Below are 25,256 nucleotides of genomic sequence, written 5' to 3'. Positions count from 1 at the left end.
ATAGAACCTGAAAATGAGCTGAAGGTTGTAGGAGGTGGGTGGAGAAGGGGCAGAGAAGACTGACAGCTGTCAGTCACAGCCGTGACGGCTTGCACCGAGGAGCTGGAGGAAGGCCTGAGTCATGCATGTTTTGAAAGACAGCCTGCTATTTACATGATGCCTTCTTCATTCAGGGCGACTTCGTAATTTAAAATAAGACAAGAGCCGTCGAATCTGCTGATTCGTAGTGATGAGATAACGAATTAAGTTCTCGCTGTTGTACAGCCACACAATTCGCTTCGTTGGTAACTGAGTGAGCAAACCTTGTGCCAGCCTGAGCACTTTAAATAGAGAGCATCCCCCCAGCTGGAGCGGGGTTTGCAGAGCTGGAGCAGTTGGTGTGGGCATCCCGAGGGAAAGGCTGCGGGGACCCACACCCCTGGCACCTCCCGTGCGGTCCTTCCTCTTTCTCTCCTGTGTGACTCTGCTTCTTCATTGCAGGTGCATACAGAAGGCCTGAAAGGAGAGCAAGTAAGAGAGATTCAGTATCTATTCTTCTGTTGCAAGGATGCTTTTATGTAGTTCAACTGCCTCTTAGTTTAGATTTTGCTTTAAAGTAGCGCTTCAAAAATTAAGGTGAGTAGAAGCATTTCCAGGTCGTAAAGAAGCAAGTTTTTCTAGTTAGAGTGGAGAAAATAAACAAGAAAGGAAAAAAGGCAATATCCTTATCAGGTTGAATCTAACGTGAATGAGAAGTATAAATGGGAGACTCAGCTATGGAATTCTTTTAGCTGAGGGGAGGGTTAATAGGAAAGTTGAACTGTATTTGAGTTTTAAGCTGAGTTTGTCTCTCAACCTGGGCACTCAAATAGGGAAGAAACACCCGTTGTGTCAGCCTGCTAGTCCTATGTATAAATAGAAGGCATTTAAATTTTGATTTTGTGTTGGTAGGTGCAGAATTTGTATTTAACTGTCATTTAATATAGTGATATGCATCATATAAATTATACTTTAAAGGCCCTCACAGCTGTACTGGCTCAGGGGAAATTCCAGTGGAAGCTGATTTTTGCAAGAATTGCTATTCTCCACCACCGAACCCCAACCCACAGTGTTTTATTGGAATATCCAGGATAGCCCAGTGTCTTTGGTAGAGTATCTACTTGGGAAAAACAAAAAGCCAGTAATGGATAAATGCCTGGTGGAGTCTGAACGTGGGTGGATCAGTCTGTGGGCAGTCTAGTGAATGGTGATAATTCAAGTAGCTGAGGGATTAAGGAGAAAACCAGCTGGTTTCTGCACTGGTTCTTCAGGTTCTGTGAGTAAGGGGATTGTGTGGGTCCTGTACAGATACCCAGTATGAGTAATGTGCCCATATATTTTTTCATTCAGATACTTTAATACTCTTTTTATAAAAAAAAAACCCAAACATTTTTGTAGGGAGAGCCTGGGCCACGAGGACCACAAGGCCAGCCTGGACTTCCCGGACCTCCAGTAAGTTGTTTCTCTCACCACTTGCAACTTTTAGAAACTCTGACTTGGAGTGGTGTGAAGCATACATGCAAAATCTTTTACATTATTCAGACTGTAAGATCTTTAGTGATTCCAGCCTCCTGTTTTCTTCACTGCTGAGAGAAGGTGTGCTGGGGGCGGCTACTCTGAACATTTAGAGGTGGCACCCCGGACATCACACAGAGGCAGACTTTGCCTCAAGGCTGTTGTGATGCAGAACCTGATTATTTTTCGAATGCCAACATCCTGAAGAGCTGTATGGGCATTCGACACATCTCAGAGAGGTCCTCACTGTTAACTTGTAAGCTACTGTGTAAAGAAGGTCGGAGAATCTCTGCTGTGAAAGGGATTGGCTTTATGCCACAAGTTCCTGGCTAAAATATTTTGTGGATGCAAAATAAGAATTGAGTATGGGCGTGTATATTGCAACACAATTTTTGTAGCAATTTAGATGTGACAGCATTCTTAATTTTTTGACTGAATGGTTGCTTAGTGTAGTTATAATTTATAAAGCAGCTCTGCAGGATATCTCTGTTCAGATTGTCACTGCTGCAAATACTCTATATTTCCTCACGTTTCAGTTGTGTGTTGTGCTTCACTGTTGATTGGGTTCTGTAAAATTGCTGACATTGTAAAGATGTGCTGCTTAGGTAAATCTGGTTTTAATTATGTAATTTAAAAGTAGTTGTGTGCTCTGTATTTAATCAGGGCATTGTGACTTCTCTCTATCGTTTTCTTATTCTCTTCTGCACACAGGACAACGTAATTATCAGGTAAGAGTTGTCTAGGTAGCTGTGCAGTAACGGTAGCACAAAACCAGCAAGGAAATTGTTATATAGATCATCAGATTTTTTTACTCAGTTAACTTTCTAAAACTTTTCACTTCTAAAGGGAGAAGCTGGTCTGGACGGCAAGCCTGGAGTCCCTGGTTTACCAGGTCAAAGGGTGAGTTGCTGTTTTTATTTCATATAAATCTCAAGAGGCTGTGGACAGCTTTGTTTGATAAGGTTTGGTACTTTTACCCACTTGACATACTTTTCTACTTACATAAGGATTCTAGAGGCGCAGATCCTTTCTTTGGTTATTTCTTTGTGGTCCAGAAACTTTCAGTACCTCTTGCAGTCCGTAGATTGTATGCAGTGCCCTGCAGGACCCTTGGAAAGTGCCTTTCTTCTAATTTCCTCTTCCGTATTTATATCTGCTCCTTGCTGCCAAGAGGATTTGTGATATGGCTCTGAGTATGTACGACCACTAGTGATATGGACCAGTTGAAAATTCAGAGAAATGCTCTCGTCCTGGAAGTCATACTATTATCTACCAGGAGGTTAGATAGTTTCCTCTTATTTAAAAAAACCCAACAATATATATATTAAATTTTCTCTGACTTGGAGTTATGTCTTGAAATATTCAGCTACTGATTTCACAGTGCATCTGGTATTATTTCAGGTGTGGTCTGAACCTGCCCTTCCTTGCTTCATGCTGTTTGTGTGAAGAACATCTCACTAAACAACAGATAAGGGTGGAAATGAGATACCTGTTTAGCCTTTGGGGAGGCAGTCACTTCAGTCTTCAGCCATCAACTGCTGGTTGTTGGGTTACATTTTTAAGTCATCAGAGAGGTCTGATCATAGCTTAAGCCATAGTGTAGGTCATGGGGGTTGCCTGCAATGCTCTGCACTTGAGTCAGCACCAGAGCTGTTACAGGAGTGGGTGTGAGAGCAATGCTTGTGAACATGGGAGCGTTATGGGCAAAGGACAGTATGGGGAAAAAAAACATATGCCTTGCTAGATCGTTTTCTATACCCGTTCCATTGAATTGCATGATATTAAATTGAGCTGTAAGTGTGTCTTTTAGGAATCATCTTTTTGGGGAGACGGGGCATGCAGTCATATGTTAATGCCACAATGCAAAAAGGGCATTTACTTGCTTTCTTGTACTTTTCCAGTCTTCAGAAAATATCGCCTTATCTCTTCAGCAAATGACTGTGCTGTGCTTTACTTATGAGATGACAAGTTCTGAATTGTCCTGGTTTTAAAGCCTGCTCTTAAACATTGTTTCTTGAATAAGATTAATAGAGCGTATTAGCTGGATAAAGGACAGTGATCCATCAGGATCTGCAACAGGACACAAAATGCTCCTTCTAATGATCATTTGATTAGAGATGTCGTTTGATCCATACTGGCTTTGAATATTTCCCTAGACTCTGTTGTGTCTAGCTAGTTAGACTTCTCCTAAGGGTCTCTATTAGTCACCAGGCATCTTAGGTGGATAGATTTTTTTTTTTTTAATTAAAAGCCATTATTCAGTGACTGAATATGTGAGATGAATCAAAATCCTGGGCTTGCTGGATCTACATGGATAACCTACGTGTGGGAGAAAGCACAGATTAGCAGATACTACTGATTCACCATTAGTAAAGTTCTTGACAAAGCACTAATATAAATCCAGGCATTGATTACCGTCTTACATAAATTTGACTGCAGAAAGCAAGTATTTCTCTAGACAGGCTTAGAAGTTAAAATGCCAAGAGCAGAAAACTCAAATGTTTGTCTGAGTCTAGTTTTAAATGACTGGATGTAAGGTGAGGGCAGGCTCTGAAGGCACAGCTCAGAGCTGTCCTGAACCCTCTTGCACATACCCAAACAAGAAGGCTTAGCTGCACAAACACAAGCTCCTGATCTCTTGCACATGGACCTCTGGGCCATTGTAGTTAGCATAGGTGTTACTTATTTCACTATGGTAAGAAAAATCAGATATAGGTAGAGGCAGATTTGGGACCTCTTTTTAACAGACCTGTGTAGAACAGATGAGTGTCACTAACCATCTGCTTGCCTGGTCCCTCTGCTGTTTTATATGAGTGGGTATTCAAGTTATGATGCCGCACAATTTTTTATCTCAGGTCCCTGAGGTATTTTATAAATATTCTGTGCTAATATCTTGTAAGATAAGAGACAGATCACAATGCAAGATGGACCTTCGGACCCTTTCAAGTAGCATACTTCAAAGGGGCTGGAGTGAAACTGGTTTGCAATATGATCCAAGCTCAGTTTTGCATTGTGGTCCTCAACCAAGATGTAAATGAAGTCAGCACATGCACAGAGTCCCTGTCCTGTGACAGGGATGCAGATATGACCTTTTGTTGGAGTTCCTACAAGCGTGCAGTGCTTTAGTTAGCTGTAATGCAGCTGGCACAAACTACTAATGGACTGAAGATGTGTTTGGAACCATTTCATAGAGGAATTTATGTCTCATGATGCAGTCCACTGGAAATGAAGGATCCTGACCTGTGCAAAGTCAGAGGCGATGTTTTCTTGTGTTAGAAACATAAGGCAGGAGCCACCCACGCATTGTGCCTAGATTTCATAGAAGATGACATATTGTGCCAAATACCCTAGTGACAGCTTTTGGCTGATGGGAACAAGGCCATACATCTTGGAAAGATTTCTAGGAAAAGAGGAAGTGTGATGTTCTCTTGGTGTGAAGTTGCTGTTCCTGTTATTGCTGAATAAATAAAAGAATACATGGGATAGTACAGTTGCCAATGAACAAGGACTAGTCTTTAGAAAGTCACCATTTGTGTTGTAGTAAAGAAAGTGTCAGCTTCATTTCTGGCTACTGCAAGTTTAATCTTTTGTCTAAATGCATTCGTTGTACTTTCATCAACATCTTTTTCATCACCCCTGCCTGTAATGCACATTTCGTGGAGCAGAGTCTTCTGCTAATGTGGGGTGCAATCATGGCTGACTAGACAAAGTGGGGTGAAGATGCCCTGTCATCAAGGCTTTTTACAGCCCCAAACTTCTTCTGGATTTAGTGTTACAGATTGCATATGCAAACCATGTTCCAGATTGCTTAAGAACATGCTAAGTCCAAGAACCAGTATAAGCTCAATATTGAGGCCAGCTCTATTTAATAGCAACATGAGCCAGCAGTGTGTACTTGCAACCCGGAGGGCCTTCCGTAGCCTGGGATGCATCAAAAGATGCGTCACCAGCAGGTCGAGGGAGGTGACCCTCTACTCTGCTCCTCTGCTCTGCCCTTGTGAGACCGCGCTTGGAATACTGCGTCCAGCTCTGGACCTCCCAACAAGAGAAAGACATAGGGCATTGGAGCGAGTCCAGAGGAGGGCTACCAAGATGGTCAGAGGGCTGGAGCACCTCTCCTATGAGAACGGGCTGAAAGAGTTGGGCTTGTTCAACCTGGAAAAGAGAAGGCTCCGGGGAGACCTTGTAGTGGCCTGCCAGTACCTGCAGGGGGCTGCAGGAAGGCTGGGGAGGGACTTTTTACAAGGATGCATAGTGATAGGATGAGGGGCAATGGGTGGAAGCTGCAAGAGCGTAGATTTAGACTAGATATGAGGAAGAAGTTCTTTACCCTGAGGGTGGTGAGGCACTGGAACAGGTTTCCCAGATGAGGTTGTGGGTGCTTCATCCTTGGAAGTGTTCAAGGCCAGTCTGGATGGAGCCTTGAGCAACCTGGTCCAGTGGGAGGAGTCCCTGCTATGACAGAGGGGTTAGAACTTGAGGATCTTTAAGGTCCCTTTCAACTCAAATCATTCTGTGATTCTATGATCTGGATGATGGGATCAAGTGCACCCTTAGCAAGTTTGCAGAAGACACCAAGTTGAGCCGGAGCATTGGTCTGCTTGAGGGTAGGAAGACTTTACAGAGGGACCTGGGCAGGCTGGATGGATGGGCTGTAGTGAACTGTCTTGCACACACCCCAACAAGAAGACTCTCAGGCATTGTCTGGTGTGGAGGACATGGATAGGATCATGATGCCTCAGTTTCATTTGTGGCTCCAGCTGTGGCTTGTAAGACTTGCCTTGACTGGATATTAGAAAAAAAATATTTACTGAAAGGGCTGTCAAGCACTGGAAAAGGCTGCCCAGGAAAGTGGTTGTGTGGAGCTATTTAAAAAAAAATGTAGATGTACTTTGTGGCATGGTTTATTGGTAGACCTGGCATTGCTAGGTTAATGGTTGGACTCAGTGATACTAATGGTCTTTTCCAACTTAAATGATCCTCTGATTCTGTTCTACGTGCCCAGTGTCTTAACCACTGTGTCTGAGTTCACCATTCCTAGTGTACAAGTGCAAAAAAAATTCCTCTAAAAAGTACTGTAAAGTTATTTTTGTAGGACTAGTCCTTGCTTTAGTTTTAAAACAGATTCTTTTTTTTTTTTCAGGACAAGAGTAATGAGAGCTTGCCCCTACTTGTAAGGCATGATTAAGAAAAAGCTCAGTGTAACACAGCTCCTTGCCTAAGTTCCTTAATTGTGTGGGTTTTAATTCATTACATATTTACTCTTTCTATAGCTAATACGTAGTGTGTTGCAGGAGACCTATGCACTTCTTTGCTAATCATTTATTTAATATTTGTCCCAAATTTAACTGGTTTAGATATGGACTGCCTATATTTTGACAATTATACCCTCATATCAAGAGCATGCAGTGGGAAGAAAGAAGCTTTGTTGTCCCGTAAGACCTCTGAGTGATAGACAGTACTGTCTATCACATTCTATTAAAACTGACTGAAAAAAGAGGTAGAACTCTGAGGAAGAGGTTTCATTTTAGTGTGGTTTTGTGAGTTTTCTCCCTTTTCCTATTCTCTTCTTTCTTCTGTGAAATAGAAGAGAATTGAAATACTTCGATTCTACTCTGAAGTATTTTGACACCTGATCTACTGAAATGCTTCCTTCAAATGAACTCAACTGTTTTTTTGCTTGATAGACACATGATAGATGTATGACATAGTTCTGGAAAGCGCACAGATTTTTTGGTAATCCAGTCTAGAGACAGGGTTCTTCTGAAGTGTACTCCAAAAAGCTTTGATTTTGAGAATTTGGGTTTTGTTGAAATGATCCAAGGTCATTCAAGTGACTGAAATTTCAGATGGAAACAAAGAGAAAATATAGATCTTATAGCGATACTTTCCACATAAGCATGAGGTAGTAGCTACCTAGACCCGTTCTGAGTTTGATGTGCTGTACTGCAGTCAAGTTTTCTTAATCTGTATTGTCAAAATTTTACCGTGATCAAAGAGTAATCAGTGCAAACCAAAAAAAAAAAAAAAAAGTATAGGACTTCTATAGGATAGTAAGAATAGTCTTATGGAGGAAAACAAAAGGAAAATATCTTTTTAAAACAGTAAAATTTAATGAATGTCCTCCATGTTTAAGAATGTACATGAGTCAGTCAGATAAGTAATCATAATTCCGCTTTTTCCAAGTTATTTCATGTGCAAAATAATTTATGCAAAGCATAGAATGAGAGTGAGTTGGATTCCAAACCAGAGATGACTTAGAAAAAAATGTCTGCAAAACCCTTTTGTAATGAGCTAATTGCAAGTTTCGTTGTCACGGTCTGTCGGGTTGGAGGCAAGAGGAACGAGAGCAGCTCCAGGAGTTACAAAGGGGTGACTCCTGCATATTTAATTCAGCTGTCATGTTTCAGCAGGTTTTCATGTTCATCCGTCCACATCCCTTGAATGTTTATTCCCATAGTCAGAGCTGCACAAAACGCTTTACAGACCTTTCCTGACTCTTTACGTCCAGGTTACTAAGCGCTACACACTTGTTTTTTAATAGAGCTTAAATGATCCTGTTAGAACTGAGGGCTGCTGGGCTCATGGCACACCCTCCGCCCACAAGAGGTGTGTTAAAGAGAACTTGCCAATACAGGAAAGGTTTGTTTCCCCTTCTTGACCCATCTCTCTGCTGTCTGCGTGGGTTGTTGCATATGATGCTCTGGCCAATCACAACCTGAAATGGGCAAACGCTGTTTCAACTCTTATTTCTCTATGTGCGAGCCGCCCTTGGTTTGTCTCACCTTAGACTCTCAGGATCCAAGGGAAGGAGATAGCTGATTGGTATCTCCAGGGGGAGGTGGGTAAATAATCCAGGAGAGAGAGGAGAGTTAGTTTACTCAGCACATTAGGAAGACTTTTTGGAAGGAGCCAGTCCCCAATCTCTCTCAATGTCCAGAAGTCCTTATAGCCCTTTTTTTTTTCCTTCTCTTTCTCACAAACCCCCCAATAATCACTCATAAACTGGCCAACCCTGATAGCATTTGCATCCCCAAGCTTGGAAGATGATCTCACTTTATAATTTACTGTCATTATCTAATACATATGAGGACTGTAAATGCTGGTGTCTTCAGGGAGGTGAAACATTCATTAACATTACTGGATTTCTTCTGCCTCCTCTAGTAATGTAGAGGTAAAAGGACAGGACTGTAATGGTTAATGCTAACATCCCAACCAGCTGAGAGAAGAAATAGTTGACATTTATGCTAGCAGTTGGATTTGTTCACAATTAAGGATGCTTCCTATGTGCTTGGTGCCAAATCCACCTCTGTTTTGAGGGCCAAACCTCAGAGGAAAACATGCTATGAAAATAGATACCCGTTCTGACTATTGGACAAGAAGCTGAAAATTAGTCTTGGGGTATGACACCTTCCAAAATTTCCCTTCTGGCAGAGTGGAGCCAACATTTTCCTTTGTTTTCCTGTCTTCTACATGGTAGAGAAGAGATCCTTCCAATGGTTGGTTATGTTCATATATATTTGTGGGTGCTTGAAATGTTGAGGTGACGTTGCCTGCCCTGGCAAAATTCACCTGTGCAGAAATTGAAACGTAAGCAAATTAACAAAAAGCAGGGAAAAGGTTGATGGCATAAATTAAGTCCAGAGTGAAGCTGTAACTGTCAGTGAGTTAAATGCATCTCTTTCCAGTAAAACATACGTTTTTAACTGTGCTATTGTTCTGTTTGCTTATGAAAGCAAATGACATGCTTCAAAAAGTCAAAAGGTACACGTTCTTACACACTTAGGTGATTCTTGCTCTAAATAACAGGACATAATTGCTGGTTTTCTCTGTCATATTATTAGCTGATGTGACATTTTGCCGAGCTTTGCTCTCATAGGTGTAATTTCTCCCAGAAAGTATTTCTGTACTTTATAGACAGACTGTAATGTAAAGAGCAAATCTGTTGTAGTCTGAGTTTGGCTAACCTCTGAGTGGCCAAAATGTCCCCTTTCACAATGGGAAATTCACTTCACACACTCTCAGTCTCTGTCGGTATAATTACATGTTGCTCTAAGGGATTTCTCGGTCTTTTGGAAAGCACCAGTTTCTCAGCATTACACCCAAGGAGAGGAGAGGCTCCTCTTACAGCTCTCATTGCTGCTGCAGGTTAGCATGGAAACAGAGCAATTGGTGTATACTTGTCAGGAGAGGCAAAATCTGTCCTTCTTCCACCTTCTCGGCTTTTGAGATGGATTTGAGGAGAAGATGGTGCTGCTTCAACCTTCCTCAGGTTCCTCAAGTAATATTTTACATGTGGGACCAAATTTCCAAAACACAGCGGCTCAGCAAAGTGTGACCAGATAAGGCCCTTAAGATGTAGAGATGCTGCAGCCACATCCTTCTGGTCCTTCAAAATAAGCTTTTATGTGTGCTACTCATACCTCTTCATTTGCAAGGTTCCAAGGCTCACTGGGATTTTGTTTGGCTGAACCCTGATGTATGTATTTCCCGTTGCGGTTTTGTGGGGTATGCTCATGTTCTCCAAGTTGTGATACCTTATTTAGGGCGACTACTTAGGAAACTATTTCCATTGTGCTCCTTCAAAGGCTTATCAAAAGCATTTATATCAGGTTCCTGCCTCTAATGCAGGAGGTCTCTGAATTAGAGTCTAAAGTGATGCACAAACGTCAAGAGAGACAGGGAACTGCTGGAGAGAGTCCAGCGCAGCCACAGGGATGATGAAGGGAGTGGAACATCTCCCTGATGAGGAAAGGCTGAAGGAGCTGGGTCTCTTTAGCTTGGAGAAGAGGAGGCTGAGGGTGACCTCATAAATGTTTATAAATGCATCAAGGGGGAGTGTTAGGAGGACGGAGCCAGGCTCTTCTCAGCGACGTCCAGTGACAGGACAAGGGGCAGTGGGTTCAAGCTGGAGCATAGGAGGTTCCACAAAAATATTAGAAAAAACTTTTTCGCTGAGGGTGACAGAGCCCTGGCACAGGCTGCCCAGAGAGGTTGTGGAGTCTCCTTCTCTGGAGACATTCAAACCCCGCCTGGATGCGTTCCTGTGTGACCTACTGTAGGTGATCCTGCTCTGGCAGGGGGGCTGGACTAGATGATCTTTTGAGGTCCCTTCCAACACCCAAGATTCCGTGATTCTGTGAGTCGCAAGGGGAGGTACAAGGTGAGAGCTCATTATGCCCAGTCACCAGCAAGGCTGGTGGGACATGAAGGACTTGGCTACGCTGGGTTGTATCCTGGCCTCAGTGTTGTAGCTGTACCCTGAATGTGTACCCCTTGACTATATGAAACATGTTATTTGCTTTCATAAGTGAATTAAATGATAGCACAGTTAAAAATGTATGTTTTATTGGAAACAGATATATTTACCTCACTAACAGGAAGCTGGAGGTGGCATGTGGGCATACTCATGTCTTATGTCTGGCCCCACACACCACATGTTGTATGCTTTAATCATACGCTTATATATTTAAATTAATATTTTAACAGTGTCCTTTTGCATGGTCACCTTGGCAGTTGGCAAAATGAGCGTTTTTAACTAGAAAACGTATTCTGAATCATGTGGTGGCATGAGTCCTTCACCTTAAAAAATCATCGCTTTTTGGCTTTGCCAAGTAAAAGTGAAAGATGTTGAAAAAGTAGAAGGAGCACTCCTGAATAGTGCATGTACTTGAGTGTATAATGCAGATTTTTATTGGTATTATGGCTCTGGAAATGACTACAAATTCCTTCTTGATACCCAAGGACCTTATAGTTGCTGCTTTAATTTTCTTTAAATCACATGTATGTGACAGCTACTTTTTTTGTTATGGGAAAAATAAGGGAAAGATCAGATTCTGACACAGCAGCTAATGAATCTCTGTCAAAACTGGGGAAAAGATGACAAAAACTTGTTTTGTTTGTGATGTTTTTGCTTTTTCGCTCATTTAGGTCAGCAGGGAGGTGTGGATTATAGGTGTTGTTTCTGGGCATGTTTCAATAAACAAAAAAAAAGGCAAAAATTATATGTATGACTTATACATCTGTATGACCACATCATCAGTGACATGAAACTTGCTTAATTATAGTATCCTTCTAAAAAAAAATCAGTTTGCGTGAGGAGCAGAAATGAGGAAGAAAGACATCACTTCTTTCTGTCTCAGATACCAAGATGAGTCCTCTTGTATCCTCCTAGTATACTACTAACAACCTCAGAAGTATTGGTGATTCAGTGTTTATTGCACATCAGGGAAGGGCAGTTTATTTTTACAAGACAGCGTGACTTGCCCAGAGCAACAGAGCAAGTCAGCTGCGAGTTGAGAAACAAAATCCACCTTCTGCCTTAACTCCAGTGCTTCATGCATCCTTACTCCATCCTTTCTTCCTCTTTTTTCTGGAGTAAGACCTTTCCCTGGGGACTTTTTGGAGTCAGACCCGTGGGGGACACCGGTGCTGCAGCATCCCTATAGGTGAACTTATCTTGAAGGTGTATTCCATGTCCTGGCTTATCCTTCCCTTGCACCAGAGAGGCTCTTTGATTCCTCAGGAGGAATCTTTTTCTTTACTTGCAGGAGCCAATGAGCTCTGTCCCCTGGTGGTAATTCCAACCCTAGTCAGAGATACCTCATGGATTCCCATTTCCTGGCGTTGATCTTGTGAATCTTTTATATTCATCCCTGCACCAGAGTTCTTAATTTTCTTTCTTCGTGCCTGAGATAGTGCGAGGAACACAAGGAGCACCACTTGGCGTTCTCAAGGAGGTGTGAAGGACTAGTCTGCAGCAAGGAAAGTGCCTCTTAGCATGGGTCTACACATGGTACCTCACCTGGCCTCATCTCAGCATTGTGACTTCTCTGTGGGCAGAACCCGGGTGGGATTAGAGAGCGCAGGAGATGCCAAGACGTGCATGAGACCAACCATCATCTGTGAGGGCTGGTATTGCAATCTAGAGAGGTGCAGACCTGTCAAAGACAACTGCAGTTTCACATCCAGATGCTGTCTGGTGCCTTCAGTTCTAGCTTTTGTGTTTTGTGCAGCCACGTTATGGTTATTTACCAGTTTTGGGGCGAAAGACTTTGGGAAGTCAGTAATGGTCTTTGCACTGGTGTCTAATCCTTACTCCTCTGTTGAACACACAGGGTAAAAAGGGAGAACCAGGATTCCCAGGAATCAATGGTCTGATTGGCCCTAAGGTAAGTGGTGATTTCTTCATTTTCATATGACGTGTGGAAAAAACAAATTTTGTGGCAACAGGAACTGCAATGCAGCATGCCATGACCTTGTTCTCATCTGCGCTGTCTCTGAAGTTGGTATTTCTCCTTTAAGAGCCAGACTCATTTGTCCTGTCGTGACTGAGAGAAGTCTGCCTGTCTGGCAGCAATTACTTTTACCTTGACACGGTTCTTCAGCATCTTCAAACAGAGCCAAAGGAGGTGTTTTGCATGTGACTTCCCTGTCACTTGTGTATAGAGCAGTGTCATTCCGGATGGAAAGCAATGATTTTTGGTTTGTAATATTTGGGGCACTATCTCAGCTAATTGTTGGCAGCGTGAATTGGTGATATACGTCCTGCGCTGCCGTCTTGAGAGAAGAAGCAGTTTAAAAGTCTTTTGCTATTCAGAAAGCACACTTCTTGAGCACAAGTCCCTTTTTGTGGCTTTGATAGTCATATTTCTAGTTGTTATAGAGGGCTAAGTGTTGGTCTACTGAGGAATGTAGAAAGAGAGGCTTAAAACTAAATGTTTATTCTCTCCATGAGGAAGGACTTAAGTTAGCGATCCCTTAGCTTCTGTTTTTTAAAGCCTTTGGCACAAGAGTGCTCGAAATTGCATCATCTGTAACGTTGTGAGGGCGAAATAGTGTGTGTTAAGCATCGTCAGAGATCATTTTGCTCCACCTTGGATCAACCCATTCTGTGCTGTATTGCAGTAACACTGACACTTGCCTCTGGCTTGGTTTCTTTCTAACTTTGTAGGCCAACTCTGCTGACCAAGTCACTTCATAGGGGCACCCCTGGCAACCAGAAAAATACCTGTGAGAATGTCCTCGAGGCTGGAAAGATGAAACCTCACTTTAAGCTGACCCCTCAGAATAAAGCTGAGCATTTCACTCATTCCCTTTCCAAGAACAAACTAATGAACTGAGTCTTTGCTTTTGGTTTTGTGTTTCAATAACTGGTTCATTTTGGGACAGGAACGAAGAGCCTCCATTGCCACAGCTGTTGGTGATGTACTGCAATAGATGGCACACTGCTAGACAGCAGATGCTGATTTTTCATTTATTTCCTCTGTCGAGCTATGGCCTTCTAACCAGAGAACACGATCCAGAAATGGTTTCTGAGGCAGGCGTTTTGTAATGAGCTGTTCACGAGTCTGTGGAGGATGTCAGAGACGCAACCCGAGGGCTTGTGACCCTCTTCAGGTGAAGACCCTTGTGTCCAGCTGGGATCCTTGCACTGTGAAACACCACTTGATATGTTTTTAAGACTTTTTCCTTTAGTATAGTGTCTCTTTAACAGCACTCTTCAAGAGGAATGAAGACAATATTTCTTATGGTTTTAAAGGATTTTGTTGGTTTGGGTTTTTATTAGGTTGGGTTTTGTTTGTGTTTTTTTTCCTATCAAAACAATGTCACACTTACTCAGCTGAAGTTGCCTGCAACTTTAAAAATAAAAATATATGCATGTGTTAGCAATTTTATAAATTATCTCAGAAAACTGCTGACATAGCATTAAGTAATTTTCCTTTCTGCACAGGCTAAAGAAAGTCAGAAAATTTTATGTTAATTAAAACTGCATATAATGCTGGCCTCATCGAAGGATACTTAATTTGACTGTTCCTTCAAGCTAACTCTAAGAATGGAAAAATATTGTTCCTATTCCTGCAGTGGCACTCTGTTCTGGACATGTTGCTGCACATTTCCATATTTCTCTTTTGAGAAAGTGCTTACATTCAGTTTGTGACAGAGCTACTTTTCAGCTGAACAGCACTTTCTGTGACATTTAGGTTTTTAAGCACTTTATCAGCTCTTTTTTCTTTCTGTTAATCAGACTAAACCCCTGAAATACTCCAGAAGAAAAAAAAGGAGGAAAGTTTCCTTATGCTGTAGTTACATGGATGTTCTTCCAAGTCACAGAATCATAGAATGTCATCTATGGAAATCTGTCACCTGTTCCTGTGCTGTCTGCATGGCCGTGAGGGCCAACTGATTTGAGTTGCTCTAGTTTTGACTGTCACCTTGCACATGCCAACTCAAACTAGATTTTAATCCAAAAAGATTTTAAATGTTGGGTTTTTTCCTTCTAAATCAGCTGTGGTGGTGGACCAGTCCATGGGCATGTTTACTCCATGTTCTCCAGTCAGCACCCCCAAAAATGAACATTTGTTTTCCAGTGACAGTTATAAATGGTGCATCTTGCAATATCATTAAGCCGTGGAGTAGACACTCTGGGTCTTATTTCCTCTCTGGAAATGAACGATTTTCCTGCAGCAAGAGCACAGACATCTGAACTCAAAATGTGCTTATGTTGTTATTTTTTTTTGTACTATTTTAGTTTCCAGGAACCTTAATCATGGGCCAGACTTTTGTTGTAGTAGATTCTTCAAATGCACACCGAAAAAACCTGCATTTCTGTAAAGCACTTTCAGCTGAAATAGATGGATGGGCACCAAGCACGGGAAACAGCGAGGCTGAAGGAAAATAGGTTTAGACTGGATCTTAGGAAGAAATTCTTCAGTTGTAGGATGGTGGGGTGTGGATGCCCCCTCCCTAGAGGTGTTCAAGTCCAAGTTGGATGAGGCCTTGAGCAACCTGGTCTCGTTGAGAGGCGTCCCTGCCCATGGCAGGGAGGTTGGATTAGATGATCTCTAAGGACCCTTCCAACCTAGGCCAATCTATGATTCTGTGATACGTGTTTCTGCATGGTCACTCAAGATCTCCGTATATCTTTTCTATTCCGTCGTCGGCTGATAGAAAGAGTTCAGAGAAGGGGCTGAAGGCAGTTGATGAGGTACCTTTGCAAATGCTTTTCTAGGCACGGGGGTATCCTGAGGAAGGAATATCTGCAGCTGGGCGACGTACGCTGAGCCATGAAAGTGTGTTCGCAGGCTGGGCAGAGAGGGAGCTGATGCCCCGGTGCTCACCGAGGGCTCAGACACTCTGAGCTGTATCACTGAATTACCAGAATTGGAACTCAGCTCCAGATGTGACTACTTGTTGGTTTAAGGATGGGCCTGCCAGTGTCTGAGCTGCTGTTGATGAAGATCCAGTTAATAGCGATGGATCCTGATGCTCTCCTAAAGCCAGTACCTACAAACAGTCCACTGAGCCACACTCTAAATTCTCTGAGCTTAGCCAGGTACCTGCTTGTCTTCCTTTGAGATAGCAAAACAGGTCAAAACTCTAGGAGATTTAAACAAGAGTGCCATACCTCCCACTTGCGGTCTCCGTGGGCTGTTATTGAGGTTTGCCTTATGCTAGGTAACCTGGTGGTATTAAGTTATACCTGCAAGGAAGACAGGTACAAGCTGTACCTTTTAATGGTCATGAGTGGCGGTGATTTAATTAGTATAGACTTGTCCGTAGGGTGTGAGCTCAAGCCTAGCTTTTCTTAAGTAATTCAGGAAATAAATTATATCCTCTGAAATGCATGGTGTCCTTAATGTCCTTTTTATAATGCAAGTTAATACTGCAAAATGTGAGAAAAGGATACAGGCTCCAGCTGCAAAGCTCAGATTTAATTCAGAGTATGCCAGAGCTACTCAAAATTGGAAGATATTGCTCAGAGCTATCTTTAATAAGATCTATACTTTTAACAAAAATAAAGGGAAAAAAAAGTCTTCGTTTGTGCAGATCGTTAATAGTACTAAAACAAAAGACCGTGAGGGAGGGTTTCTTTTGTTGTTTTTCTCATTTGCTGCACTGACCCAGTAAACCAACTCAAAGCAAACACATAGAGGAATAAATCTTCCTCTGTAGACAGAAGAGATCATGGCCATATCTTACACTAAGTGATGAAATTAAACAAATAATATCATTCACTGGAAGCAAGAAATTCTCCTGGAGAGACTGCTGTGTACAAAGTCAACTTGATTCAATACTTTCACAGAGCTGGAAAGACAGTTTGGAGGATTTTTGTTGGGAAAAAACCTTACTTTTAAAAATAATGTCGGTGCTCCAAATACAGTGCTACCTGGTGAAATGTCTGGAGACCTCATCTGCTTATGAATTATGACACTATCACTGAAGCTGACTGTAAAGCATACATCATAGGTAAATGCTCAGATCTGGCTCTATAGGCTTTTGGTTTTCAGTGTCATCATCAGCAGCTACTTTCTATATTCTCTTAACGTTTGTCTTGGTTTGTAAGGCAGGACTTAAGCAAAGAGAGAAATAGGGTGCTCTAATTCAACATTACTGGAAATAATTCACAGCAGTAGTTGTGCTGGTGGATACTGTAGGGTGAGAAATGAAGAGCCAACAGGAAAGGTCCATGGGGACTTTCTGAGAGGTGAAATTGCAGGGATTAATTGATTTTGAAGTTGAGACAAGCGCAGACATTGGCGAGGAAAAGGTTGTCAGCACCGTAGTCGTGCATTTTGCTGCCCCTGTGGCAGCAGACAGGATGCTCCTCACATGTCCTAGAAGTTCTTCTCGTTCATAAAGCTGGCATATTGCCTAAAAAGACCAGACTACATCTATTTTGGCATGGGTTAAGGGCTTATCTAAGCCTTGCTCATAACGTAAGAGAATCCAGTTGTTGGTAGGGAATAATATACAGAAAATATGTCTGTGCAAGGTTTGCCTCCAGAGGCAGGTATCTGGAAAGGCGATCAGACCTTGGTTTCCATCGTGGAATGGCATTTTTTTGCCTCCCTCTAAAACATAGCCTTCCCTTCCTTCATGGAAAAGAGATTTAGACAAAGCAGCCTCTTGATGCAGTCACAGACAAAGGGATTGTTCCTTTTCAGGGCGTCCTTAGGGAGTGCGGAACTTAATAGCTCTGCCTTTCCCAGCCTGTCTTTCAGAAAGGTACACACTGGAAGAGGAGAGCAGCCTTTAGTGGTTCCTGGAGGACAGGCACAGCTGTTTCTCCCATAAGGAGAGTGGCAGATTTCTTTCCTGAGAATAGTTCCAGCATTACATCGTCTAAGGAATGGAGCTGGGTGAAATGTGAGCCTGAAAAACTCTGCTCCAAGCCCCCCGTGTTTCTAAAGGTGTCCCACCCCATGACACACGCACACACCTCTACACGCTATTTGTTTTTTAAACAACATTTGAAATCTTTTTGTTTCAAAACAACAGTTTGAAAATACTTTGGCTTAAACATTTTGATAAAACATCCATGTTTGGCATTTGTGTTTCAAACTGAGTTTGTGTAGTCCTGTTTTGGAGTAAAGTGTTCATATGTATCAGTTTTTGCTTCAGCATGTACAAAATGCACTTCAGAGTCTTTACTAATGAGAAAAAAAACAAAACGCTCCATAATTATTTTCTTATAGAACACAGTTTTAAAGGGACAACACTGGAGGCTGGATTTCAGACAAGGGCTCTCATCTGTATAATTCACCAAATGATCTCTGAAAAGGATGATCTTTTAAATCAGGTACTTGCATCTAGATTCAGCTAAAAAGGAGAAGCAAAGAAAACAGCATGAGATTTGGGGGTTAAGCCTTACAAGCTGTCATCCTGCTCCTGTTTTATGGTGTTTTTTTTAACCACAGATAATTGTGTTTAATTGCATTCTATGCTTCTATGAAATGCTGTCAGTTTGGTCCTTTCTAAATATTTAGAAAGAATAGTCCTTGCTCTGAAGTACACTCAGAAGTCGGGAGAAGGGCTACAATAACAAAAATTTATATACTAATGAAACGTATTTGCTCTGGACAGTAGGAAAAGTCAGGGCTCTGTAAAGGACATGTATGATACATTTCTGCAACTTCCATATGATGGTGACATTTTATTTCTTTGCATCCTGGTCACTTGCCATAGCCCAGGCTGAAGAAAGCAAGAAAAAAACCAGTAGAACAGTAGAGGTGCTGGTGCATGCAGGCAGCTGGAGTAGGCTGTCAGCATCCTGTGCATCTCCCAGGGATACTGGTGGTCATCGTGTAAAACTGGTTTTGCTACATTCATCTCAGAGAGGCTCTTGTCAGAAGAGCTTTCCATTAGCTGGTGTAACATTTGTTGGTGCAACATGTGGTGAAGCTGACCGAGTAAACCAGTCTTGGGCATGAGGTCCTGAATGACTGCTCTCAGAGAGAGCAACAGAATTGAATCATTAGTGTCAATCTAGGGTACATTTTCTTTCATTTCGAGACTCCTGGTTGCATAAGGTTGATGTTATCCAGAGTACAGGAAGTTGAAGAGAATGATTAGAAATTGTCTTGGATAGCCAGAATGTAAAGAGTTACTAGGAGAAAGAGTTGGGATGAGGAGGACCTCATGTTTCCGGGATTGCACTGGCTCCTGACAGATGTTTGAGTGAGATTTTGCTTTTGGAGCAGGTTGACTTTTGTCTGGACTGTGTGGGTACCTGGCATCATACTTGGGCATGCTTGGGCTGGGGTTTTTCACCTCTTGATAGAAGCTCCCTACCGTGGAGAATATATGTTTCGTGGTGGGAGGACATTCAGTTACTGGCAGAAGGACGGAGAACAAAATTACAGACTGTTAGGGAGGAACCAATGGAATTGTCAAGGGAAGTCTGCAAAGGTAAATTCTGAACTTTCTCTCCTGCACTTAAACATAGTCCACTCTGCCACGGAACCAGCTTGTTGCTGGCTTTTGCCTTCTTTCCTGGCACTGCATCCACTCTTCATGGAAGTCCTTTCTTGGAGCCAGTGCCTCCTGCAGAGCCTCTCAGCAATACCGTGCTTGTGGAGGTGGAGTAGGGCCAAGCAGAACTTCAAGGTCCCTGGCATCTGAGCTCACTTTCATCCAGGTGTGTCCTCAGTGTGCTATTTTCTCAGGTGCTGCGCTAATTTGGGCTGTTGATTCTTTCCTTTGAATGGCGAAACCTTTTTTAAGTGATGGATGATCCTGACCAGGTGTCTTCTGATGGGGACTAGAGCTCCTTAACTGCAGGACCCTCCTGCAATAGCGGCTGAGCCAGCCCCAGAAGGGCTCCCCAAGAATTAAATCAGCAGTACCAGTGCATCCCGAGGCACATCCTTCTGGGGATTTTTCAGTTGTGCTCACATTTGAGGCACTCTGCGAATGATAATGGTGATGGTGGGATGACTCCATGTCTGATTTGAGTTGCAAGGGAAGCAGATGATGGGAGGCAAGTGCACCTGCAGGTCCCTTTTTTTGGTTGGATTGCCCCATCTACTGGTGAGAGGCTTTCTTCTCTTCTGACTGGATTTTACAAGTGTATTCTTAAAACACGGCTTATCTACGACCTTCTGTGAAACTATACCACAAATAACTCAGTGTCCTCACGTTTCCTCACATAATGTGAAATACTAATATTGATCCACGACTCGTAATACCTGAAATCACAAAAGCTATGCTTTGTGATATTGAGTGGTGACAGGGAAAATGCTGACTGGTCATTTTCTCTCTTGCATCAGTTGCTCAGTTTAAATTGTTTACATAGTGTTTGAGAAGTGTGTTAGTTTGTTATGGGTTTGTTCTTGGTTTGTTTTTTTTTTAACTAAAAACACACCAGAAATGTGCTGAAAATTGAAAATGAATAAAATCAATGTGTTAGAAAGTCAGAAAGAGACAGCCAGGTAAAACTTCAACTCTGTCATATATCCATCTCTCACATCCCTCCTCCTGTTGTCTGCTTAGGTCTTGATCCAAAAAATACATGAACACATGTTTCCTCTGGAGCACAGGAGAAATCCTGTCTTGTCTGCAGTAGAAGCTGGAAGTAACAAGCACTTCTGCATTGCAGACAAACTGTTAAGATCTACTGAGTATGGAAACAAATTTCTCCGCTACGATGCCAAATTTAACAGTTGGCTCCATACACAAAAATAAATCCCTCTGAAAATGGGCTGGCTGGTGAAAGAGTATTTTCCCTAAGAGAAACAGCTGTTGCAGGGAGATGAGTAGGAAAGACTCATGTTAGGACATTTCAACTGAACATGTGCGTTGAGTTTTTGAGGATGTTTGCTATCAACAAAGTTAATGCAGAGAACTAAAACTTGATTCCCTACTCTTGGATACCTTTTTTTTTACACCAACCCCCAAACAGAAAAGCCCGAACCACAAGCCTGTTCTATTTATAGAATCATAGAATGGCCTAGGTTGGAAGGAACCTTAGAGATCATTTAATCCAACCTCCCTGTCACGGGCAGGGACACCACCTCTCAGCTAGACCAGGCAACACACAGGGACTCATTAATTACTTCAGAAATATTTTAGCAGAGGTAAATTGTTCAATTTGAAACAACATTAATCAGGATTAAATTAGTCCGGATGCTGCAAGAGATCCCACTGCACCAGCTTTGTGTTTCACATTACCATTGACGGCCTTCAGCTCCCATCTCTTGTACTGGAGTGGACCCCTTGTAGCAATACTAATGGGTGGCTTTAGCAGGAGATCCTGTTCTGCTCGTGGCCATGGTTCCCTTGGAGCTCAGTTTGGCATCTTGCTTTTTTTTTGGGGGAGGGGTAGAAGGAAATAGAGCTCACTGCTTTTGCCCGTTCTGAATAGGGCTCTGACTACATAAGGAAGGACCTGAGGCTTTCCACCACATTTAGAGAGTTGGATAAATTGGTTTTGCTTCCTCTCTTACAGGGACCTCCAGGACCCTCGGGTGTTGCTGGACCCCCTGGACCACCTGGAGCACCAGTAAGAAAACAAGCTTCGGTTGCATTTTTTGTTTTGTATTAAGGAGAAGACGAAAAACCATATGGGGAGAATTTTATGTCCTAAGTTGCAGTGGGAACAGAGTCAGGGCCTCTGGCAACATGTATTTTCTCTTACATTTTCTTGCTGAAAAGCCACAACTGGTCCTAGAGGAGAGCTTCTCTGTGCTGAGCGTTGGAACCACATCGGTGCTACCTGGGAATAAGTCAATGTCTACAGGACTCCCCACGGCAGAGACCTAACTGCTGTGGGAGGGAAAATTGCATTTAAATTGGCAGTAGCAAGCACCAGAGAGATTGCTGCAAAGTACCGAAATTCTGATTTATTTTCTTCTGATTTTATTTTTCAGGGGCTGCCAGGAGAGATTGGAGTTTCTGGTAAAACAGGACCGCCGGGACCAGCTGTAAGTGTTGAGGAGCTACTTCCCTTGCCTTCATGCTCTCTTATGACTTCACATACTTTATTTCTCAAGTCTTTGCCTCCTTGCCTGCAGCTTCTCTGCATGCAAGGTTTTAATGTGGGCTCCAACACTATTGTCTTTAATGCAGACGTTGACCTCTGATGTCTTTTATGAAGAGGAATTTTACCACAGTTCCACTATTCCTACACACTGGGACCAGGATGTTTTCTTTGTATGATACCTTTCAAAACCCATTTTGCATTTGGCAAGATATTGTTCTTCCAAACCTAAAGTTTCTTGAATTAGGCCAAAGAAATGGAATTAAAATTTCAAATTTAGCAGAGCATAGTGATTTCTGTTGGCTGTTAAGAAAGGTGAATTATGAAATACTTAGTATTAAAAAGTGCCTCCTATAGCCTGCTTTGGGGATTGACTGACACGTTGAAAGGGAAAAAACTTTTCTCACTATTTTAAATGCATTACAGGAAGCAATTTAAATTCTTATCTTGCTGAATTATTCTTTCACTATGTGTTGTATAATTTAATTCTGGAGTCCATTAACTGTATAAAAAATTGCCAGTATTTAAAAGGAGAAATAGATTTTTAAAATCTTCATAGCGACGGATAATAGAAGCTTACAGAGAATGATAAGTAAAAATAGATTTTTTCAAGTTATTTAAGAATTCACAGTGCATAGCTCTCTCCTGGTGTTTCTCTATTACAACACTGACATCCAGTGGTCATTTGCCAAAATTGGGGTCCTGGTAAAAGCCGAGCAGACATGTGCGTTGTGAGAACTTTTGCAGGTTTTGCGTCACAGTAGGATAAAAGTCAGAACACTGACTTAGGTGAGTGCCACCGAAAACGAACTGAGCGTACTTGTGCATAGCTTGCTGTTAACAATTTAAAGAACAGGTGCTTATAATTTGTGCTTTTTTCTTGTTTAGGGTTTGCCTGGCAAAGATGGATTTAACGGGCTTCCTGGACTTCCTGGTCAAAAGGCAAGTGACGCAACATACGCTGGTATTAAGCTGCTTAGTCTGGGCAGTTTATGTGGGTGAGGTAGGACGTGCAGGTGGGAGGGGAGCAGGTTTCCAGAGTCAAACACACCTCACCGATCCCACACCACCGAGTCACCGGTGAAGCTCCAGGGCCAAGTCAGTTTGTGTGGTTTCACTGTCCTGAGGTGTTATGAAGGTGGAACTGGTACAACAGGCATCGGAGATCCTCTTCCAGTCTTCAGCTATTGAGTCCCAATTTGGCAAACACAGCTGAGCGTTGCAAACGGAGACACTTGTACTGTCCCTTAGGAAAGCCAGTGACAGTGGCAAGTCAAGTCATGTGTCCAAGGCACAAAGAAGAAGAACAAAGAAGTGTGGAATACTCCAAAGACATTCCTTTCTTTCCTTCCTGAAAGACTGGAAGGAAGAGATGCCATCCCTCTAAGGCTTCTGTAGATCTGTGTGACAGAAAAATGGTTCTTCATTATTTCTTACTACTTATCCCCCATTTGAAAGCTTCTGCAAATTATGAGTGGGGAAGAGTTGCCTCCTCTACTGTCTGTGGGAGAAGCGAGATAGGAGATTTAGGGGTAGGAGACATTCTGGATGACTTGCCAAAGAAAGGTGTCATATTTTGACTATGAAGGCCAAGCTAGGCTTTGAGGACGATGACACTGTATTGGAATAAGGAAAACAGCTCTTAACCATCTACCGCCTTTTACTGCGTTGGCAACAGTCTTCTTGCCTCAGATGCTTGAGAACTATGACCCCTACTTGTTCCAATAACACACTACATTTATTTTTGCCTCTCTCAGCTTAGTGCTTGAGCCCAGGTCTAACAGAGTCCCCAGCTTCCATTTATTGAGGAATAAAGGTGAGGAAATTGGAGCCTAAAACAAATTTCTGAAGCTAAATAAATCTTTGTTTCTTACTCACATCCCTGTGTAGCACCTACTGCACTTCCCAGCCACGTCATGTTTTTCAGCTCTTAAGCTGCTGCAGTCTCTCCATGCTGACACCACCGGCACTGAAAGAACAGTTTCAAAGTATTTGCCTAAGAGGCCCGGGTGCCAAGGTCCCAATCCTGGAATTATTTGTTTTTCTTAATAGAAATAATGTAGACTTTCTAACCATATGTAATTTGAAGAAACTGAATTGAAGTTTCATTTTTCAGGTAGTTTGTATGGGAGTCTTTAATGTAACAGCGGTTGACTTGGTGTTATTCCAGAAATATTCCAGTAAGGCGATTGGTGCTGGAGATGTGAATACGAGCAGTGCTAGAATGAAAAAACATTCCAGGAAACGTTCTTACATGACTTCATTTACATCTTCAGGCTGATACTGAGGATCTGAGTCAAAATATTCCTCGTTGTTGCCTGCAAAGATGCTACACCACCAAGAGGAGTTTGTATATAACTTCTTGTGTTCCCTACAGGGAGAACAAGGGGAAAAGGGTGAGGAAGGCCTGCCTGGAAAAGCTGGCCCTAAGGTAAGGAATTTTATTTCATGGTTTGCTGTAGCCGTTGAGTCAATCAAGGCCTGATTTTGGAAGGTCTCGTACTGAAGTCAGGAGAGTAAAATTCATCTAAATTTGGGGGCAGGAGAGGCTGAGCAGATGTGGCTCATTGCTTGTCAGACTTCATGATGTTTCAAAATACCAAAAGCTGTTTGATGCTCTCTCAAGTTTACCTATGTAGGGACATCTGACCTGACCCTGTGGTCTGGGTTCCCAAGCCATCAAGAAGGCAATTTCAGTGCCTTGTGAGAAGGAGGTAGAAGAACATGAACCAGGACCGTACTGGGTGTGCTTTACTAAAGAAAAAGTGTTCTAACAAAAGGTTCAAGTCCTTGCAATGTTTTCTGCTTTTGTTTTTCCAGGGTGAACCAGGGAGCCGTGGCCAACGTGGTGAGCAGGTGAGCAGGAAAAATAGTCTTGGCAGCAAGACCTGCCTGTCAGAGTGGTCTAGAGTGACCACATGCGATAACAAAGCCATTGGCCAATAATGAGTTCCATGCAAATCATTTGCGTCTGTGATTGAAGATGCAACAGATGAGTGGATAAGACTCATGGCTGGACAGAGTAAGGCAAAAGTTCCAGAACAAAAATATGCTAAATCAAATTTTTCACTGTGTCCTGGAACATTGTTCTCTTGTTTGTGGTGGATAGGGGAGAAAAGGCAAAGTGGCTTAAAAGTGCTTGTAGTGGTTTGACCCTGGCCGGGAGCCAGGTACCCACAGAGCCGCTCTCTCACTCCCACTTCTCCACTCTACTGGGGGAGAAAATATTTCAAAGGGCTCAAGGTTTGAGATAAGGACAGGGAGATCACTTTCATTTACTGTCCTGGGCAAAACAGACTCTCTTTTGCGGAAATTAGTTAAATTTATTAAGAGAACAAATCAGAGAGGAATAGTGAGAAGTAAGAAAAAGCAAAACAGATCTTTAAAGAAAAAAAAATACCTTCCCCTAATCGCTCCCTTCTTCCCAGGCTTAACGTCAATCCCAGTTTCTCCACCTCCTCCC

General features: G+C 42.5%; 1 protein-coding gene across 1 annotated transcript in view; it reads left to right on the top strand.

Annotated features, from left to right (window-relative positions):
* LOC104280345 (collagen alpha-1(XXII) chain-like) overlaps positions 1–25,256 on the top strand; it is an 88,401-nt gene that overhangs the window by 5,070 nt on the left and 58,075 nt on the right. Inside the window, exons 4-10 of the mRNA XM_009877965.1 lie at positions 2,380–2,433; positions 12,651–12,704; positions 21,263–21,316; positions 21,684–21,737; positions 22,682–22,791; positions 24,171–24,224; positions 24,614–24,649. Of these exons, the coding sequence (XP_009876267.1) occupies positions 2,380–2,433; positions 12,651–12,704; positions 21,263–21,316; positions 21,684–21,737; positions 22,682–22,791; positions 24,171–24,224; positions 24,614–24,649 (416 nt within the window). The remainder of the gene's footprint in view (positions 1–2,379; positions 2,434–12,650; positions 12,705–21,262; positions 21,317–21,683; positions 21,738–22,681; positions 22,792–24,170; positions 24,225–24,613; positions 24,650–25,256) is intronic.

Source organism: Apaloderma vittatum, unplaced genomic scaffold (assembly GCF_000703405.1).
Source record: "Apaloderma vittatum isolate BGI_N311 unplaced genomic scaffold, ASM70340v1 scaffold2021, whole genome shotgun sequence".
In the NCBI taxonomy this organism is placed as follows: domain Eukaryota; kingdom Metazoa; phylum Chordata; class Aves; order Trogoniformes; family Trogonidae; genus Apaloderma; species Apaloderma vittatum.
The sequence above is the reverse complement of the archived record's forward strand: the minus strand, read 5'-3'. Positions and strand labels throughout refer to the sequence as shown.